Consider the following 20,092-nt stretch of genomic DNA (forward strand, 5'->3'; position numbering starts at 1 on the left):
GGAGGGGCTGATCACCCCGTGGTGCCCTTATAAAACTCAACGTTTAACCTACTCACGCCGGCTTGTGCCCGCCCTCACAGTCGGGCATATTTGCGGAATACAGCACGCCGCTGTTGACCCTGGCCATTGACCGAGCAACCCAACGTTCCTACCAGCTCCCGCCGCAGGAATGTGTAAATTGTCCTTCCGCAATTGTCTTCTATTAAAAAGGGCCATTGCCCAAAACGTTGCCTATATTTTTTCGCACCTCCGATTAGCACGGCTGGCTACGTACGGCGCGGAAAAAGTTCAACACCCATGCGTTTTAAGGCAGTGTTAATTGTGCTTGTGCCCGACTGCCAACGCAGGCGGCATCGCCAAATACCCATTTGTTTCATCGCTATCGGACGGTGGAATAAACGCCAAACTCCCTGGCTGGGCGCACCACCAGTAGTGATGGCAACCGCCGCACCCACGAAAGTTTTGAACGGCGACTTTTTAAACTTCCTCCCTCGAGGTCCACTTTTACCTCCCCCCATTGTCCCCATTATGCCCCGCGGTCGTTGACGCGGGGCTGGTGGCGGGGCACCGCACCCACCGCTCGCGCCTCGCCCACGACCTGCGTGGCTCCGTCTCGCTGGTGGTGACGCCGTGGCGTGGCCTCGTCCGAGTGCGCCGCTTGATGCACCGTGGTGGTGGTGAGATGTTGACTACCTCGCCTGGTGTGCAGGAGGTCGTGGGTTTGATCCAGACCCTGATGCCTGCTGTCTGTTTGGAGTTTGCGTCTCTCTCATCATCATCATCACGGTGGCTAGGAGATGTTGACTACCTCGCTTGGTGTGCAGGAGGTCGTGGGTTTGATCCAGACCCTGACGTCTGCTGCTGCTGTCTGTTTGGAGTTTGCGTGTCTCTCTCTCTCATCATCATCACGGTGGCTAGGAGATGTTGACTACCTCGCTTGGTGTGCAGGAGGTCGCGGGTTTGATCCCGACCCTGACGCCTGCTGCTGTATATTTGGAGTTTGCGTCTCTCTCATCACCGCGGTGGTGGTATGTTGACTACCTCGCCTGGTGTGCAGGAGGTCGTGGGTTTGATCCAGACCATGACGCCTGCTGTCTGGAGTTTGCGTCTCATCATCATCATCATGGTGGCTAGGAGATGTTAACTACCTCGCCTGGTGTGCAGGGGTCGTGGGTTTGATCCCGATCTTGACGTCTGCTGCTGTATATTTGGAGTTTGCGTGTCTCTTTCATCATCATCACGGTGGCTAGGAGATGTTAACTACCTCTCCTGGTGTGCAGAAGGTCGCGGGTTTGATCCAGACCCTGACGCCTGCTGTCTGGAGTTTGCGTGTCTCTCTCTCATCATCATCACGGTGGCTAGGAGATGTTGACTACCTCGCCTGGTATACAGGAGGTCGTGGGTTTGATCCAGACCCTGACGCCTGCTGCTGTATATTTGGAGTTTGCGTGTCTCTCTTTCATCATCATCACGGTGGCTATGAGATGTTAACTACCTCATCTGGTGTGCAGGAGGTCGTGGGTTTGATCCAGACCCTGACGCCTGCTGCTGTATATTTGGAGTTTGCGTGTCTCTCTCTCCCCCCGTGGTCACGTGGATTTTGGTCACCCCGTGGTGCCCTTTTAAAACTCAACGTTTAACCTACTCACGCCGGCTTGTGCCCGCCCTCACAGTCGGGCATATTTGCGGAATACACCACGCCGCCGTTGACCCTGGCCATTGACCCAACGTTCCTACCAGCTCCCTCCGCAGGAATGTGTTGGATGAAATGTGTTGAGTTTAAATTTCGATTTAAATCTTTCGTGACTGCAGGGATTCATCTTCTTGGTTCTTTCGGTAAAGTCACGTAGAATGGAAATAATAAAATAATGAAAATTAAACAATAAAATCTCAGACTCTGTCTCCTCGACAGACCTGTTCTCTTCTAGATTTGAAGCTTTCGTGACTGCAAGGAATCATCCTCTTAGGTTTTTTCGGTAAAGTCACGTAGGTAAAACATCAAAATGAATGAAAATAAAATAAAATAAAATAAAAAATCACGACGTTTCGGAGGCAACACAAGTCTCCGTCATCAGGTGGGACCGTCACAGCCAGATTAGCTGCATCAAGTGAGGCTATGAGTTAACATCTCGGTCCCACCTGATGACGGAGACTTGTGTTGCCTCCGAAACGTCGTGATTTTTGATTTTATTTTATTTTCATTCATTTTGATGTTTTACCTACGTGACTTTACCGAAAAAACCTAAGAGGAAGACCTGTTCTCCACCTGTGGATGGCTGCTTGTGTTGAGTTTGTTTAAATTACAAAGCACGACCACGCCCCTCTCAGCAAGCTCCGCCCAGCACAAATTAAGCCCCGCCCTTTTATTACCATAATATTGCCGCCCCCAGCCCAGACGCTTCCAACCGCGTGAGTAGCCACGCCCATTCCACCCTTGCTCCTTCCCCTGATATTCATAGCCCCGCCCTCCTGTTATTCATGAAACCGCCCCTGCTATCTATAACCCCGCCCCTACTACGTATGCCCCGCCCCCTGATACTCATGACCACGCCCCCAACTACTTATGGCCCCGCCCTCTTTGTTACTCGTGGCCACGCCCCCAACTACTCATATTCCCGCCCCCGCCCCACCCGTGCCACAGAAGTCAGACGGAGCGACCAACAATGGAGCGAGAGCAAAAGAAGGTGCGTTGCGATGGTTGCCTTGTGGTGGTGTGTTCTGGCGTAGCGTGATGTGATAGCGATGGTTGTTGTGGTGGTGATGGTGGTTGTGATGGTGGTGATGTGGGTTGTGTGGGGGGAGCTGTAGTGTAGTGGTTAGCGCGCCGCCATACAAATCGTGCCACCCGAATTCCACTTTTTTTTTAACCGTCCCGGGACAATGGCACTTCTCCATTCAGGCTCTAAACATCACCGCCGGGGAGACAAAGGCGGCCGTGCGTGGTGATGTCCACCCTTCATAGGCGCTCGCTTAACAGCACTTGTCCCAACAGTCTGTTCAGGCTATACCAGGAGGGGTCTCTTTGTGGGTTGCGTGAAGGTGATGTCGTGATGCATGGTAGTGATGATGATGATGGTTGACGATGTCTGTTGTGATGTGCAATGTGGTTGTTGATGTATGTTGAACTTCTTTCGCTCCGTACGTAGCCGACCGTGCTAATCGGAGGTGATGATGTGGATGGGTTATGGAGATGGGGTGATGATGACGGTGTGTCGTGATCGATGTGCGATGGTAATTTGTAGAGTTTGAAAATGATGTGGGTGATGAGTGAGAAAGATGGTGGGTCAGTGCCGTGAAGTTGTGTGATGATGGTAACAGATGATTTGTGATTATTTTTAACGTTGTAGTATGGTGATACGTGATGAATGATCGAGTTTTAAAACAATATTTTATGTTTGTCTAATTTGTACCATTTGTTAGATTCACTGGAATGTGCATGAATAATAAGTCACTAATACATGAGAAATCATCGTGTAGTCCAAGTTTGATTGTGGGTTGATGGTGGTTGTGTGGTGGTTGTTTGGTGGTTGATGTGTAATGGTGGTTGTGTGGCGAATGATCTGTGATGGTGGTTGTGTGGTGAATGATCTGTGATGGTGGTTGTGTGGTGGCTGATGTGTGATGGTGGTTGTGTGGTGAATGATACGTGATGATAGGTGAACACTATGTTGATATGTGATGGGTGCGATGTAGTGCCTCAGTAGAGTGACCACAGTTGAGTTCGCTAACGTGGTACCAAATTTTATCGATCCCGAAGTGATGATAGGCGGAATCACTGTTGAGTAAACTCAGAACAATATTCATCGTTAATATAAATTATTGTTGATGCGTCTGCGTTGGCAGTGGTGCACAAGACAAAATAAAAAATAACTCGACACATTTGCCAATAGCACTGTGACCTTAAAAGGACAAATACATAATCGGCAACTTTTCAGGCAATGGCAATTCTCCAATTCAGGCTGTAAAGAAGGGCCTTGCCCGCAACTTAACCTATCATATGTTTTCCTTTCAAGGCAGTGTTATTAACAATCGTGTTGACTTATTTTTACATGCGTAATGCAATAACATTGGCCGTTCCAACTCCCCATGGGTCATTCAAATTAGGATACATTTTGCATAAAGTCATCAGTGACCATCTATGGATATAATTGGTCCTGGCCACGGGAATGGGGAATTTCCACTACTGGCTTCAGGCCACCAACGGAGATGAGCACTGCTCCATCGCTCGATTAAACAGAGATCTGTTGACAGTTTTACCGAGATATTTTGTCCATCTGGCAGCGCAATTAAACTTTATCTTCTGTTATCTCTGAGCAGAGTAGAGTGGTGGTGATTTGTGAGCTGTGGTGAGTGGCGATTGCAGGAGAGTGGTGGTTGCTGGAGTGCTGGTGAGTGCTGGTGAGTGCTGGTGAGTGCTGGTGAGTGCTGGTGAGTGCTGGAGAGTGCTGGAGAGTTGTGGGTGGTCTGCCAGTTGTTTGTGGAAGCCTTAACGTGGGGGTGTGTAGTGGAACCCGTGTATACATTTCTCACTGATTATTCTCCACATTACTTACAGACTAGAGTAGGCACATAACTAGTAGCCACATCCATCACGAGTGGAATATTGGGTGTGGTGTTCTGAGTACAGAAATGTTGTGCATCTCTATGATGTAGCTTGTGTAGCTGTGCAATATTGCCCATGTAGCCTGCACATCTGTTTTATCAGCAAGTATATGGATGTGAAGTTTGGCCTGGCGTGCGAGCTGATTCGGTACACATCTAATCGCCCACGCCCCATGACTCATGGTGCCATGTGCTGTCTGTCTCCTCTCTCCCCATCTCCCGGTCTTGTCTCCATGCCCTATCTCGCTGTCTCACCATTTCCCCTGTCTCCTTGTCCCCCACTTCCCCTGTCTCCCCATCTCACGATGAACTCTCTTTTCCCCGCTTGCCTCCCGATTCCTCTGCCTGTCTCTCTGGCCAGGGGACCATTTCCCACGAGCTGGGCGCGGGAGCGCCGTGCCTCAAGTGCCGGGAGAAGTGCGAGGGCTTCGAGCTGCACTTCTGGAGGTGCAGTGCTTACCGCACACGATCGTCAACGCCACGGGGACCCCAATGAACTCCCTTCGTCTTTGTTCTTTTGGCCGCCTTCTTCAGTGCAGTGCGCTGAGGATGACCCAACATTTGAATTGGCTATGTGTGTTCTTGAAAATATTTACTGAGTTCACGGACGGGCTCACCTAACAATATAGACGACTTTTGAGGCAATAAGCCATTCTTTATAGCACCAATAAGAGAGGCCATCGCGCAAAGAGTCGCCAATAATAATGCTTACCTTTCAAGGCCACGCAGCGTTATGGACGAATGTCTATATTTTGAGGTTATTTTTTCTTATGTGCATCACTGCCAACGCAGCAGCGGCATCACCAAATAATTTAATATAATTGGCAGGGGCGGGGGGTGGAGTTTCCCGCCCCTCACATCAACATTTAATAGCCCAAAGAGTTTGACTCATGTGTGACGGCTTTAGTCGACCATCCACAGAAATAAGACTTGCCTAAGACTCCACTGGTTGCCGTCGACCAGACCGAGACTGTGACTCATATAACAAACAAAATGCTGACTGAATTAGCTCTGTCCTGAATGCACAAGTACCCCTCAATGGACGTGGACCCCTATATGGCCCGGTCCATCAGCAGGCGTCGGAGACGTAACGCAGACACGTGGAACTTTGGTGCGGAGCGGAACTGTGAGGTCATTTCTCAGCTCGCCACCGCCGGAGTCCGGCACCGACTGCCCCTCCCCCTCCTCCCCCTTCAGGGTGTGAGTAGCACTCAACCCAGCTATGTACACAACGAGTGGTTTCCCCACATTGGAACGCGGTAAATAATTGTAAAGATATCTCTTCTTTAAACCTTGAAAACATGTAAGTGCCTTTATCCGGTGCCAAATAAGGCCTGCACGACACGAGGGGAGGTGGCTTGGGACAGCCCCCTGCCTGGCCGCCTTTGCCAACCCAGTGCTCGTGTTTACGTACGGCACCGGGTACTCACATGAGGCCGAGTTGGACTGTATGTGCGTGTGTACGTTGAACTTCTTTCGCACCGAACGTAGCCAACCGTGCCAATCGGAGGTGCGACTAGGGGAGGCCCAGGACCGGTTTAGATATTGCTCACCGCTGATGTCAGCTGCGATGCGAATCGAAGGCCGGTCGCGTTGGGTTCATCGCGCTGTGTGGGAACTCCTGCATCGCTGCGACCCTTCCAGCCTGCGGGCGTTGTGGTACAAGTCGCTCAGCACATAGAGCGACAACAGCTGCGATTTAACCGCCAGTGGCGGTGATGTCACCATACTGCTCGTGCCAGACTAAGTGCGCGTTGAGGCTATATGGAATTACATGCAGACACGAACACACGTCCGCTTGAACTCTATTGTAACATTTGTTGTCAATCGGAAACCAGCGTTCTGTTACTTCCCGCTACTGCGTGATTAGTGTGGTTGGTTATGGTTTTGGATAAGTTTCTCAAACAGGAAAGCATGGGGTGTCCACGATTAAGTGAAGTTGAAAAGTATATTTTATGTTTGTAAAGCACATCTAATGATCAAAGTTTAGCGTACCTATTATCGCCAAAATAAAACCTTTAATTTTATTGACCAGCGGCCTTTTGCCCGCCAGTGTTTGTCCTGCAGCATTTGTTGAAACGCAGCAAGCAAACACTCCTCAGTGTATTTTATCAATGTGTCAAGACAGTGCGTTAAAGTTTTGACAAACTGAAAGTTGCATGTGCCAGCAGCGATTGTTAAATATTAACCGTTCGAGTAGCTGAGAATCAAAAAGTGATAAGATACTTAAAGGTGTTTGCCCAAAACAAATACTGCTGGACGACATTGGTCTGGAAAGCCAATAGGCGGCTGGACTCCAGCGGATTTTATTTATACTTGTAAACACGGACTGGAGAGTACTTAGCAAACCACCAAACCGTCGCTCGCACACCTCACCACTGCTGATATCGTCGCGTTTTACTCACGCCAAGCGTCCTGTGCCCTTCGTCGTGCAGGAAGATCTGCCGCAACTGCAAGTGCGGCCTTGAGGAGCATGACATCCAGATGGAGGAGGAGGCGCAGCGCAAGGTGGGGCGGCTGTTTGAGGATTCTCGCTACGCCGGGGTGGCCGATAGAATCCGCTCCGACATGGAGACGCGGCTCGAACAGCAGCAGCCGCGGGGAGTGGGCGGCCACAACCACCGCATCGTCTTGGACGACCGCTCTCCCTCCGCCCAGCTCTCCTTCAGCTCCCTCTCCATCGGATCCTCCTCCAGCTCCTCCTCCAATTTCGACTCTGGCTTCGACTCCGCTTCGCTCGCAAGCTCCGGCTCCGGAATGCCCAGGTCTGCCGGCGCTGGTCCCGGAGATGGAAAGGTCTCCGGTTCTGCTGCCGGTGGAGAACCTGGATTGCCCCGAGCCCCTGGTTCCGCACCGGGGGCCGCAACGGGCCGGGATTCTAAAACTGGCGGTTCCGTGGGTGTGGGTGGCTCTCCTGGTGGTCCTGGCTCGGTGCAACTTTCTGGGTCGAGTACGGCTCCACCCGCTGGCGGTGTTCCGAGCCGCGTCCCCGGAGGAGGCGGCGGCCCCGGCGCGGCGGGCGCCACGGTGGCCGGGGGGGACGTTCGGACCGCGGTGGTGCTGGAGTGGGCGCCTCCCGGGCTCGAGAGGGCCGTGGTAAGAATCGTGGAGGCGGTGCTCGTGTCGTCTGCAATTCTTATTTTAGTTTTATTTCGATTTGAAGCTTTCGTGACTGCAGGGATTTATCTTCTTGGTTCTTTTGGTAAAGTCACGTAGAATGGAAAATAAAATATTTTTATTTTATTATGTTTTCTTTTTATTATTTTATTATTTCTTATTTTAGTCTTTAGCCGACGGCAACCGGGTGGAGTCTTCGTCGAGGTTTTGTCTGATTTGAAGATAAAAACAACAATAACTTTGTGGTGAATATGTTTCCGTCGCTAATTTCGTTTTTCAAAATTAAATCCGGAACGAGGTGGCCAGGAGATGGCAGTGAGTGTGACCCACATGAAGCCACTCATTCATTAAATGATTTGGCGATTCTGCATTGGCAGTGGTGCACAAGCACAAATAGCAACAAGAAACTCAATACGTTCATCAAGAGCACCGACATTAAAAGAAAAACTAGATAAGAGGAGGCAACGCCCCTGTTTCAAAGCACATCGATTCGATAAGACTTTCCTTATTAAATATTTGGCATTATTATTATTATTAAGGATTGTCCCATTGCTTATACAGTTCATGTATTGAAGCGTGGGGATAATATATCGCCAATGTAATGACACGAAATCCGGTTGTTCTGCAAGCTTTAACCAGATATGGGCACATGCCACTGCAAAACTGTAACAAAGGACCTCGAGTGATTCTGGTCTCGTGAGGTCATCCTTGCATATACAGTGCCCTCCGCTCGGAGGTGGCAGATTCACTGTGGCAACGCTACGCCCTCCTCTGCTGAAGCGAGCGCTGCCAACCTTTGCTCCGGCTGCTCCCGCGTGCCATCGTTTACATTATCGAATCATTTCATTGCTCGCAAGAGCAGATTGGGCGGGACGCTCATCTAAGTCGGCAGGCTTGAGCCAGTGATGGAAATTACACATTCTCGTGGCCGAGGTCGGTCTAGCCGTACGATGACCATAGGCGGTTGATGGTGATGGTGGTGATGGTGGTGCTGTTTGCCGGGCTGGTGCGTGCGCAGCCGTTTCTCTGCGCCGCAGAGAGACGGCTGCCGTCTGTGGTTTTCCCCTTGTCGTGACTGCAGCCGAGAATTGGAATGAGATGTGGTGTAGGGAGCTTTGAGATCCTGGGGTATTTAACAGCCCTGTAGATGCACAATTGTGATCCCCACGATATTCTGAATTGACCGTTGAACCGAGATTCTAACTCGCGACCTTCCGACTGCGGATTCCCGCCCGCTGGTGGCAGGGACACCCAACGGGAGAACATTGCCGATGCCTCACGGATCCAGCGGTGATGATGGCCCACCGGGTAATCCGGGTGTTGATTTGAGGGACATATGGCCCATGGGCTGGACCTTATTTCACATAGCCCGCCGGCCACATGAGGGCCTACCACTTAAGCGATATGTGTGCGTCCACTGCAAGCTGCATCTTAGCCACATAAATTGGGTAAAAGATGGCAATGGCGCAGCCCTGCAATATATTGCTTCTGCCACTGCTGGCAGAAGGGTCTCTTGAATGCCCCCTCGAGTGGGTATTTGGTCTCCTCTTCCACGCCGATCAGACATCTTGGAATAGGAGTACTGTGCCCATCAATATCCCCGCCACACCGCGACCTGCCGATTGACTTAACTATGGCGTCGCCATTTACCCTGCTGGGTGGACGGAGGCGGAGCGGGGGAAGGTTTTGAGCAACTTGCCCCACCGTTTCAATCGCTGAGCCACGAGATGGAAATTGAACTGGCGACCTCTGGATTGCAAGTCCTTTGTGTGAATCATTAGCACCACGGCAGTATTCGCACTAATTGGTTACTTGCGGAGAAAATGTTTCCACCGTGGCAACACCGTGTTTGTAAGATTTTATTGCACCAAGTGAAGGTGAGCCCCCCCCCCCCCCGCTGTTTTCCTTGTTATGACTGGATAACGTCAATGCCTGCGTTAATGTGTGGCCTGCCAAAGGTTATTTAAAAGTCCTTATTTGGGCCACGGTAATGAGAAGGTTTTTCTCACCTCCTGGCATAAACTGTTCTACAACGGCGCTGCATTCCGGACGTACGTGCTCACCGTGAGTGGATTAAAGCAATCTCGACTGCGATGACTGACATGCATAGAGACGGATCGAAATTAACACAAAACCTCAATCATTACTGCTGCCATTATGACAGAAAACTACAATTGAGTCGGCTGAGGTTTTGAGCAGTGACTTTTGTTCATAGCAGAGAGAGAGCAGAGGATTTAAACTGATCAAATCACCCACGACATCCGAAGATAAGCGTGGCTGAGCGTGGATATTATTCTTACTACTACGCTTGTTTACCCAGCATAGCCTGAGTCTCATGACTCTTTTTCAGAAGGTTTCTGCTAAGTTTTTGCAGTTGGGGGCGACGATTGCTATGAGTAGTTGCTTGGATGGGTTACTTGGTTGGCAGCAGAGGGCGGTGCAGCAACGTCCAATATTCTACTGTACTTCTGAGGTCTCACGTCCGCTCCCCACCATTCACCGACCCGCACACACCAGCGCGGTGAAGTATGGTCACATAAACCCCCCCCCCCTTCCCCGCGACCTGCACAGTGTTGTGAACAGGCCCTCATCCACCAGCAAATTGCCAAAAAGGGCCGCGCGCGTATGGCAGTTGAAAAGGTTTGCACGGCTGAAGATTTCTCCTGCAGTATTTATGGTCGCACTGACGCTTGTTAAGGGTGGCCTTGTACAGGCGTTGTAAGTTAACCTCACAACAACAACAGCACGGAGATCGTAGTGATTGTTGGCCTGTGATGTCCACCCGTCTCTGAAAATGACGACAAAACCCCCATCGTCACAACACTAGAATGCAACGTGCCGGTTGAGAACAAATGCACGCTAAGGTGTCTGCTTCCAAACAGCGGAAATAATAATAATAATTTTCAGTTTTATATACAGCGTCGTAGTTCATGCAAATCTTTCACAATCGCTGAGGAACCACAGACAAGCTGGAAGGCAGCCGGTACCAGAAATTGCCCAAACTCTGCAGTCCTATATATTAAGATGCTTTTCAGGCAATTTACGAGCGTTTTATACGTGTGGGAGGAAACCGGAGCACCCGAGGTAAACCCATGCGTGCGAGGGGACAGCCCTCTGTCCCATGCCGAAGGGACAGACGACATTCGTCTGCACTCCGCTGCTCCGCCTTCTCCGGGAAAGCCAGGGTATGGCTCTGCCTGGACGCCCACGGAGAGGAAGTTCCGCAACATTTGTGATATCCGCCAACCCTCGCCTCCAGCAGTGCTGGATTCCGGGCGTGCGCCACCGCCGCCCGGCTAAGGAGGGGCACACCTCCCCCTCCGTGTGCCCTGCATGCACGTTGTCATGCGACCACCACATTGCATGAAACCCCCCCCCCCCCCCCCCCCCCGTCAGCCTTGTCGAGACCACCAACTCAAAAGAGCCATCTGAAGGGAATGGCCGGAGTCCGTGTTCTGAAAGATAAATACGGCCATGTTTGTGTTTTCAGTTGGACTCTGAGGCTTTAAAGCACACACGAGAGTCACCCGGAATGCGCCCAACCTCGTCAGGGGCAAAGCAGGGTTCAGCCCGCAAAGTGTTTGGATGGGCGACCGGCGCGCGTAAGCAAATTATCCGGGGGATGCTGCCCTGTGTTGGCAGTGGTCTATGAGCGCGACCAACAAAAACGGCTCGGCACATTCTGTAAGGAACGCCCCTTGAAAGGGAAAATTGTCTCTCGGTTAACAGCGACATCGGTTCACGGCTTTTCAGTTGACGTTTCGCCTCCCCCGAGGACCCAATGGTTTCGACTCTCATTATAATTTTAATTAACGGTACGTTTACTTTAGGCATGTGGGCGCCAATTTCGGCCAATCCGAGCGCTCGTAAGCAGGGTTGAACCATGCCCTCAGCCAATCAGCGACGTCCATTTATGAGCATTTTCGCCTCCACTGTTTACATTATGTTTTGGCAGTGGAAATGGCTCTCTTGCAGACTTATTCTTCAATGGCCCCCTAAAGTGAATTCGCAAGAGAAAGAGAGGAGTAGGAAAGTAATTAGCCTCAAAGCAAAGCAGGATCTTATTAAGGTCAACTTCCGATCGTCTCGGAACGGATTAATGCTTTTAACATGCAATTCCCATATTTGATTAACAGTTATTTCGGATAACGGTAGTTTTCGTGGAACGGATTAAAAACGTTAACCGAGGGTCTGCTGTAAGGGGAGACGTTTTGGGCAATGCCCCTTCCCCATAGCAGATGAGAGAGGGTGGGGCCATTGCCAAATTCATCACCTGTGATCTATAATTCAGCACCCTGGTGGGCATTAGAAGGCAGTACGGCAAAACCCGTTGTTGCGCTGTACTTTCTGTGCTCCCACGTTTGCCATTCTGCACTTACCAGCAATGTTGAAAAATGTTCGAATAAGCTGCTTTTTGTGTTTAGTTTGTCCTTCCACCGCACCTTCGATTCGCACTGTTGCCTACGCACGGTACGAAATAAGTTCAACATACATATGCACCTCCAGTTAGGACGGGTGCCTACGTACGGTGCGAAATAAGTTCAACACATATGACCCGCATGGCATGGGGAGGCCCCTAGACCGGCAGTGGAGTGACAAAAAGGGCTGCATATCTGCAAAGGATACGAGTGAGATCGCATCTCGTGACACGCGCACAAGGGGATGATGTGCGATGCATTCTGCACGGCGCGTGGTGGAGCAAGGACTTGTGAAGGCGAGCTGCTGCCACGGCCGGGTGGCGTGGTGGTGACTCGTGCCTCGCAGCAAGAAGGGCGTCGGTTCGATGCTCGACACGAATATTATTCTGTGTGGAGTTTTGGATGTTCTCAACTATTCTGCATGGGTTTCCTCCGGGTGCTTTGGATTCTTCCAATGGCCAACCCCCCCCCCCCCCCCCACACATTGTAAATGGTATTGGCCAAAACATCCCAATGCTGCAAATGTACCTGCAAAGTACTCTGGGATTACCCCCCCCACCGCACCTCCGATTCGCACGGTTGGCTACATACGGTGCGAAAGAATTTCAACGTACAGACTCCTCGGAACAGCGGCCCCTTCTGCGAAAACCTGGTCGGACCTTCCTGAAATAACTATAATCTTGAGATTCTCAGTAAGACTTTCCTGGGTGAACATCGCAAATAATAAAATAACAAATCTGCTCCGTGACATCTCCGACTCCCCCTCCACTTCTGCCATCCTGCAGGCGCGGCGCTACATCGAGCTGCTGCCCAGAGACAAGCAGCCCATCGAGGGCAGCCAGGGCGCCATGTATCGGCGCAGGCAGCTGGCCAGACAGCTGCCAGAGCACGACCAGGACCCCAGCAGGTGAGGCTCGCGCGACCGATGACGATGTATCACCGCCACTGATGTTGCTAAACACATTCGAATCCGGGTAAACTCCTGCGATTACACTGGCTTTTCAGGTCTATTGAGTTGATGGTTTCGAAATAAATGAATATAGGCAACACATCTCCTTCATAGATCTGTCCGGTCTCAGCTTGGCCACAGTTGACAGCGCAACAAAACCATTAGGCTTAAGTTTTGTCTGGACTTAATTTGTCTACACTCCCGTCTGGGAGAATTAAATATATCGGTCATGTGACGGACGTTACGCTCAGAGGCAGGGCGGATGGGAAAATGCTGCCCCCTATTGTGTGTGAAATAGAGGTCACTTGCAGGAACTTGGAGGCAACTCTGCGGTATCCACCTCCATGGGCCGCTCTTCAATGTGTCGGGTTCGCACTGCGCTCTGTGAGTCTACCGGTTGGATTCTTCGACGTGACGTGATGCTGACAGCACAGCCAGGATAACATTTGGGGCAAATAATAAACAGGTTGATGATGGGCGTCTCGCGCAGGTGCCACGACCTCTCTGCGGCCGAGGTGAAGCAGATGGAGGACTTCGTCAAGAAGTACAAGGCGGAGGCGCTGGGTGTCGGGGATGTTATGCTGCCCCACCAGGTGCTGCTCATCCAGGGTGGTGTCGGTGGCGGCTTTACCCATGGGATGGGCCCAGGGGCCACAGGCTCTGCGAGTTCAGCGCACGGCAGTGGCGCCGGCAGCGGTGGTCATCCCTCTGCACCGCCGGTCGGTGGCGAGCTCGCCGGAGGAGCGGCCGACAGCCCGTCTCGCAAGAGGGTCACGGCGTCTCTCTTCATCGCGGGGAGGAAGCCCGGAGCCGGAGCTGCTGACCAATCGCAAGCGGACAACGAGGGCTTGTCTGGCCAGTCGGGAGCCGCGGGGCTGAAGAGTGGCTCATGGAACCAGGCAGCAGGTGGAGGGTCAAGCCAGAGGGGTGGTGCTGGTGCTGCTGGTGTTGCTGGTAGTGCTGGCGGTGCTGGTGCCAGCGGTGGTTTTGGTAGTGCCGCTGGTGGTGGTATTGCTGGTGCCGCTGGTGGTGGCGCTGGTGGTGGTGGTGCCGCTGGCGGTGGCGGCGCTGGTGGTGGTGCTGGTGGTGGTGCTGGTGGTGGTGCTGGTGGTGGTGCTGGTGGTGGTGCTGGTGGTGGTGCTGGTGGTGGTGCCGGCGGTGGTGCCGGCGGTGGTGCCGGTTGGGTTGGAGGTTCAGCTGCCTTTGCCCAAGCAGCTGGGGACGCTTCCGTCGGTGAACGAGGAGTCGGAGATGGAGCGGCACAGGCGCAGAGAGACTATGTAAGTCGTGGCACCTCTGGCGAATGTCATAATCCGTGAGAGGCATTTAATAATTATTCACCCACCCCATCCACAATCCTTGCATTCTTGTGATTCATGGTTCAGGGTCCATTATTCAGTTAAAAACTATTTTTTTTTATTATGTTTGCCATTGTGGTGAATGTCGCACCTATCATAGATGCGTGAAGAGAATGTCTCCGATAAAATCCACAGACTTGACTTCTCCAGACGTCGCCCCCGCGTGCGTGTTGACAAATGAACACTGCTGCCTCCTCTCCCCTCCCCTCCAACCGCCATTCCCCAGCGCTGCAACCGCTGCAAGCAGCCGATGCAGCAGGGCGACCCCGCGGTGTTTGCGGAGCGCGCCGGCTCGCAGCACCTGTGGCACCCCGGCTGCTTCTGCTGCTCGGCGTGCGATGAGATCCTCGTCGACCTCGTCTACTTCTGGAAGCGCGGGAAGCTCTACTGCGGCCGCCACTACTGCGACACGGAGCGGCCCCGCTGCGGAGGCTGCGACGAGGTCTCTCCGCCACGCCGTGGTTCTTCTCCGCGGCCGTGTTCCCACTGCGTGCGCGGGGTGGCCTAGCAGTTCCCATCCCGTGGTACTAAGGCGTGCAGTGTAAACATCGCCACGAGGGAGACAAAGTCGGCCGGGCGTGGTGCTGGCCACCCCACCCCACCTCGTGTGCCGTGCCGGCCTTCATAGGTGCTACTCGCGAACAGCACTTACCCCAGCAGTCTCTTAAGGCTATACGGGGGGACCTTTGTTTTTGTTGTTTGTGTGGACACAGTTGATATTCTCCAAGGAGTACACGCAGGCGGAGGAGCAGAACTGGCACCTCAAGCACTTCTGCTGCTTCGAGTGTGACTGCGTTCTTGCCGGAGAGATCTACGTGATGGAGCAGGACAAGCCCGTGTGCAAGCCCTGCTACATGAAGAAATACGCACGGGTACGCCACGCACACACACACACACGCCGTAGCCGCTCGGCCACCGCGCCTGGCAGCCGTTGGGGGAGGGGGGCGCCTTTTTTGCCGCACATTGTTTGATGTCCGACGTTTCACCGCACGTGCGCTGGAAGTTGCCGAATAAAGCTCCCTTGCCCTGGTGCAGTTGCACCGCCTGCACACTCGATGTAGTGGTTAGTGCAGTGCGATTCCTGGCCACGTCTAACAAGCTGTGGTGAGCGCTATCTGAAGCGGTCCCGAGCCTGACCCTTTCACCAACCCCCGTTGACCAGCGTGGTGAAATGTGGTTAAACAACCCCCGTGACCAATGTGGAATGGATAAAGGCCTTCATCTGTCAATAGGATGTGCATGTTTATGAAATGTTGATCATTTTCAGTGTCTCTGACATGGCCATTATAACCCCCTTTTGAGGGGGACAACCTCGCTCAGTGGATTGAACTCCTTGCCTGACATTGTGTCCCTTGAGTAGAGGTGGCTCAGACGTCAGATCACCAGACTGGCACCACTGAGAGCCTGAGTTCATATCCAGGCAGCCGCTTGTGATTGAAGCTGATTCTTAAGTATTTTTAGTTGCTGGTCTCGGCTCAGTCACCGGTGACTGCACGAAAAAGCGTCACGTGAAATGTTGGCTCTCGACAATTTGGCTGTGTGGGAAAGGGCTGCCCCCTACTGACAGAGTAGGGAGCAGAACTTTCCCGCCCATACAATTTAAGTCCTGCCTGAGTTATTCGATATCCACTTACATGGGCTGTTCTCGAACATGAAGGGTTGCACTGCTCTGCAAGGGCGAACAATTGGTGGATACCTTGTCTCACGACGCGACACTGATGGCCAATGTTCATTTTTTCCAGATTTTTGGCGAAAATGCGTTGATCTGCCTCATCGCCAACAACGGCACAGATTAGCGAGGCGATGCAGTGCGTTTTCGGGAAAGGTGCGAATCTTTTCCCGGCAAGTTTCGTGCATCAACATTAACGTCAATTTCTCATCCTTGCTCTCTTTCTCTCCCCTGACGTCTCACCGGCCTGGCAGTCATGCCAGTCTTGCCAGGGCAGCATTGAGCCGGAGGCTCAGCGCGTGACGCTGGGGGAGTTCAGCTGGCACGCCGATCCCACCTGCTTCCTGTGCTCCTGCTGCGGCATCCCGCTCGTCGGACTGCGCTTCCTGCCGCACCAGGCCATGATCTTCTGCTCCGCCGACTGCCGTGGCAAGGTCGTGGGCTGAGCCCCACGGAAGGGCCTTTTTGGAGAGGCCTTCAACCAGCATTGAATCGATAATGGGTGATGATTATACGTATCTGTGGGCCGGGGAGTGTCTTCGGGGCTCAACACACGGCCCAACCAAGGAAACCGCACTGGAATCGTGGCTGAAGTTGGCGATTTTGGGACGTGTAATAAATTTTCGATTGCCGAGTACTTGAGGCTTTTAGCAGCGGCATGACGTAACCCCATGCGTGGCGTTGTCATGACGCTAACCGTGTGGTGGGAATGTAAAAAAAAATCGTTAAAGGTTATAAAATGCACGATATGTTGAATAGTAATTTTTTGAACTTCAAGTACTTGGTGATCATAGATTGATTACTTTGAAATCATCCCTACAATGTAAATTACCAATTACAAAGCGGCGGCTGGAAAAAAGTGGATGATGTTTTACGTATGAGGTGTGGTCAAAAAGCTTGTGAAAATGATTTTATCACATTGTTTGATACTGTGTCAGTCGTAGTGCACAAGCAGAGTTAACAGAGAAAAAAATCAATTGTCAAATAACACCGTGTGGGCTTAATATTAAACATATATAATTGGCAAAGTTTTGGGTAATGACCTCCTTCGTGTGCAATGGAGAAGGGCCATTGTTGGTAACATCACCTATTGTAGATATTTTCCTTACAAGGCAGTGTTTTTTGTCTTGTCCGTAGTTTCTAATATGTGTGACGCCCCCCCCAGTTGAACACGGAATTTTGCGTCGACGTCATTGCTCGGTCTACGCGCGATAACCCTCACGTGGTTCCAAACTCGCACTGACTGACGGGCCCTGCGGTGCGATTGGCCCCGCCGAAGCACACGACTGCTTTCACACAATTGAGGAGGTGGTAACGATGATGATCCAGGTTACATATTAGCAAGAAGCGCAGGCCATTTATTTAACGCCCTATTATCGTGATAAAATTATTTCGTGAGCTTTTGGATTAGCCCTCGTGGGTAAAATGTGAAGTAATGCAAGTCAAGTTCTGTGTGGGCATTGCATAGCTGCAACTGTTATATTTGATAAGCAGTCTCTTCTGTTTTCTGGGTGAATGCTCCTGATCAGTGTTTATTTTTTTCATGAATGAGGCGACGTTGGCTGTGGATCTGTGGCTATTGATGTGCAACCCCTTTTTCGGAGCCTACAAAACACGCTGAGGGTTCGGTTTTAGTTCCGGATGGTCACAGAGCCAGGCTGACACTTTTTTTCCATTGAGAAGTAGGATAAATAGAACTCGGTTTATTCAAATATGATATTTAAAAAATAAGATTTAAGTACATTTTCATTTCACAAAATAGACTTGTTTTTCCTGAGCAACCACTACTAGTATCGTCTACTGTCATTTAGGCATTGCTTTCACAGTAGCCTTGTGATTACAGCCGCCTGCAATTGGTTGGAATGTCACGTGTGTTTTATTCCTATTATTAATAGGCTAAGCACTTGAGTGCAGTTTTTAAAGATAATAATTCACATTTTTATCTTGGTGGTGATGAGGGTACGGTTCTGTGGAAGCACATTTATATTGTTAAACGCCTGACGAAGATTGAAAAGGATATTTTATTAAAAGGCTTTATGACTCTAAGGGTTCGAGAGGCTCGCAGAACCAGACTAAGGCTCTCTGTATTTTAAGTGTCGATTGCTAATTCCTGCTGCTGATAAAACCGGAATAAGGCCCATTTCGGAGGTTCACAGGACCAGGCTAAGCCTTCCTTCAGGATCACGAGTTCATGTTAATTCCTGAGGCTCACAGGGACCAGAATCAGGAACCCCATGAGATTTATCAGAGTTCAGCGTGAAAGATTGTTGCTTGCCCTGCTTCTTTCCCTTTTTTTGTTTTGAAATGTAGCTTGCGGTTTATTTTGGTGCACAAACTAGCACGTGCTAGGGGTGTTTTTTTTTACTATTTTTAATTTCGCGGCTGTGTAATTCTACGCGGCGTTGCATAACTACTGGTTAGCACATCACTGCTTTACGTTGGTGAATAATAATAATAATGGTGTTGGCGTTATTAGTAAAGACTAGTGAGGGGTGAGGGGTGAGGGTGTAATGTTTGGCTGTCTTGTGAATGTTTAAAAAAAAAGGTCTTCTGTTATGGTGCACAAAATTGGATAGCAATACACTGGGCATCAGGTTTCATTCTTTAAGAATGTGAAACAAGGAAAGTTCCTCTTTCATTATGCACTGTATCTGCTGAGTTACCGTCAACTGTGAGTGCCTTTACTGCAACTTGAACACACTCTAGGCCTTACACGGTTTTGTCTTTGTTTTTAGCACTGTTGCACGTTTTTGGAGCAAATTTATTTAAGGTTACGTGTGAAGGTAATTAAATGTAAGGTACAACCTTATTTCAGAAATGTTTTTTTTTGTTCTTAATATTCTCGTGCAGGAAAGACAATCCAGTAACAAAAAAGTTAAATCGCAAATTGCCAGGCCATGGTGTTTACACCTGTGATTCATCATTTTGGTAGAAAACGGTTGGTGAATCACATAGAAATTTGTGAAACGCAAACCCTCTGGGCTGAAAGGTGGCGCCAGGCAGTGAAGCAGTTGTTGTGAGTCTGTGTGCTCACCATTGAGTGTTATCCCCTCGTACACTCTAGGTTTTCTCTGCCACATACTCCAAATGCAGGCCCCATCGTGAACAATAATCTTGATATTCAGTGAGGCCTGGCTTGATGACGAAAAGTCAAATAACATTTGAGCAATCTCACTGCCTTTGCAGTTTTACTGCTGACTGAATACCCTCATGCCTTGCGGGTAGTGAGGGTTATCTATCTGACCCTGCCCACCTATAAAACCTGTTTTTTAACGCAACCAGACTCAACTGCTTAGCTTATGACATCTGACGCCAGAAATGAAAATGTCTTCCTGCTCAAATGACCAATGAAGGGGGTCGTGCATCTCCATCGGCCGCCCTGAACCAGTGATGGGAATTCCACGTTCATGTGACAAGGGCCAGTCCACCCAAAACATGTCGGGTCCTAGTTTAAAATAACTGGAGTGCGAATGAAGTGTACTGTATTGTACTTTATCATGGACATGTGCTATTTGAGGGATTTCTTTTTTGTAGTCGGGTATGGCGTTTTATGTGTAGGTTATAAAAAAATAAAGGTATGGTTTGATTTTCAAACATTGTCGATTGCAAACGTGCTTTGAAATATGTCGGTGTGAGCCATCGGTTGGAACCCCAAATCGGTGGGTAACGACCAAGATCACACAACCTGCCGCGTTCAAATGCTTACACTGGCTCCCCCCCCATCATCGATCTACGGACTAAGTTCAAGATTGCCATCCCTTTGTCATGGTGCTCTCTCATGCATGGTCTTTAACACATTATCTTTCCGTCCTACTCAAATACATGGGCCTCCAACAAACCCAAGGACCTAATCCCTCAACCTGCTCGCTGTCTCCCAAACCAGGGCCGTGTTAGCCAGTAGGCCACAGTAGGCACTGTCTAGGGCCTACGCAAACTAAAAGGGCCTAGGGAAAAAAATGTGACCATGTTTTTTGGGTTT

At 50.7% G+C, this 20,092-nt stretch overlaps 1 protein-coding gene across 1 annotated transcript; it reads left to right on the top strand.

The window, feature by feature from the left end:
• Positions 1–2,602: 2,602 nt before the first annotated feature.
• Positions 2,603–19,707, top strand: LOC144731055 (testin-like). The gene is made up of 8 exons (XM_078612050.1): positions 2,603–2,684; positions 4,964–5,049; positions 7,038–7,698; positions 12,923–13,044; positions 13,577–14,366; positions 14,671–14,886; positions 15,158–15,316; positions 16,368–19,707. Exons 1-8 carry the CDS (start codon positions 2,664–2,666, stop codon positions 16,557–16,559), a joined length of 2,247 nt encoding a protein of 748 aa, XP_078468176.1. The 5' UTR covers positions 2,603–2,663; the 3' UTR covers positions 16,560–19,707.
• The last annotated feature ends 385 nt before the right edge of the window (positions 19,708–20,092 follow it).

This window comes from Lampetra planeri, chromosome 37 (genome assembly GCF_965212315.1).
Source record: "Lampetra planeri chromosome 37, kcLamPlan1.2.h2, whole genome shotgun sequence".
Lineage (NCBI taxonomy): Eukaryota > Metazoa > Chordata > Hyperoartia > Petromyzontiformes > Petromyzontidae > Lampetra > Lampetra planeri.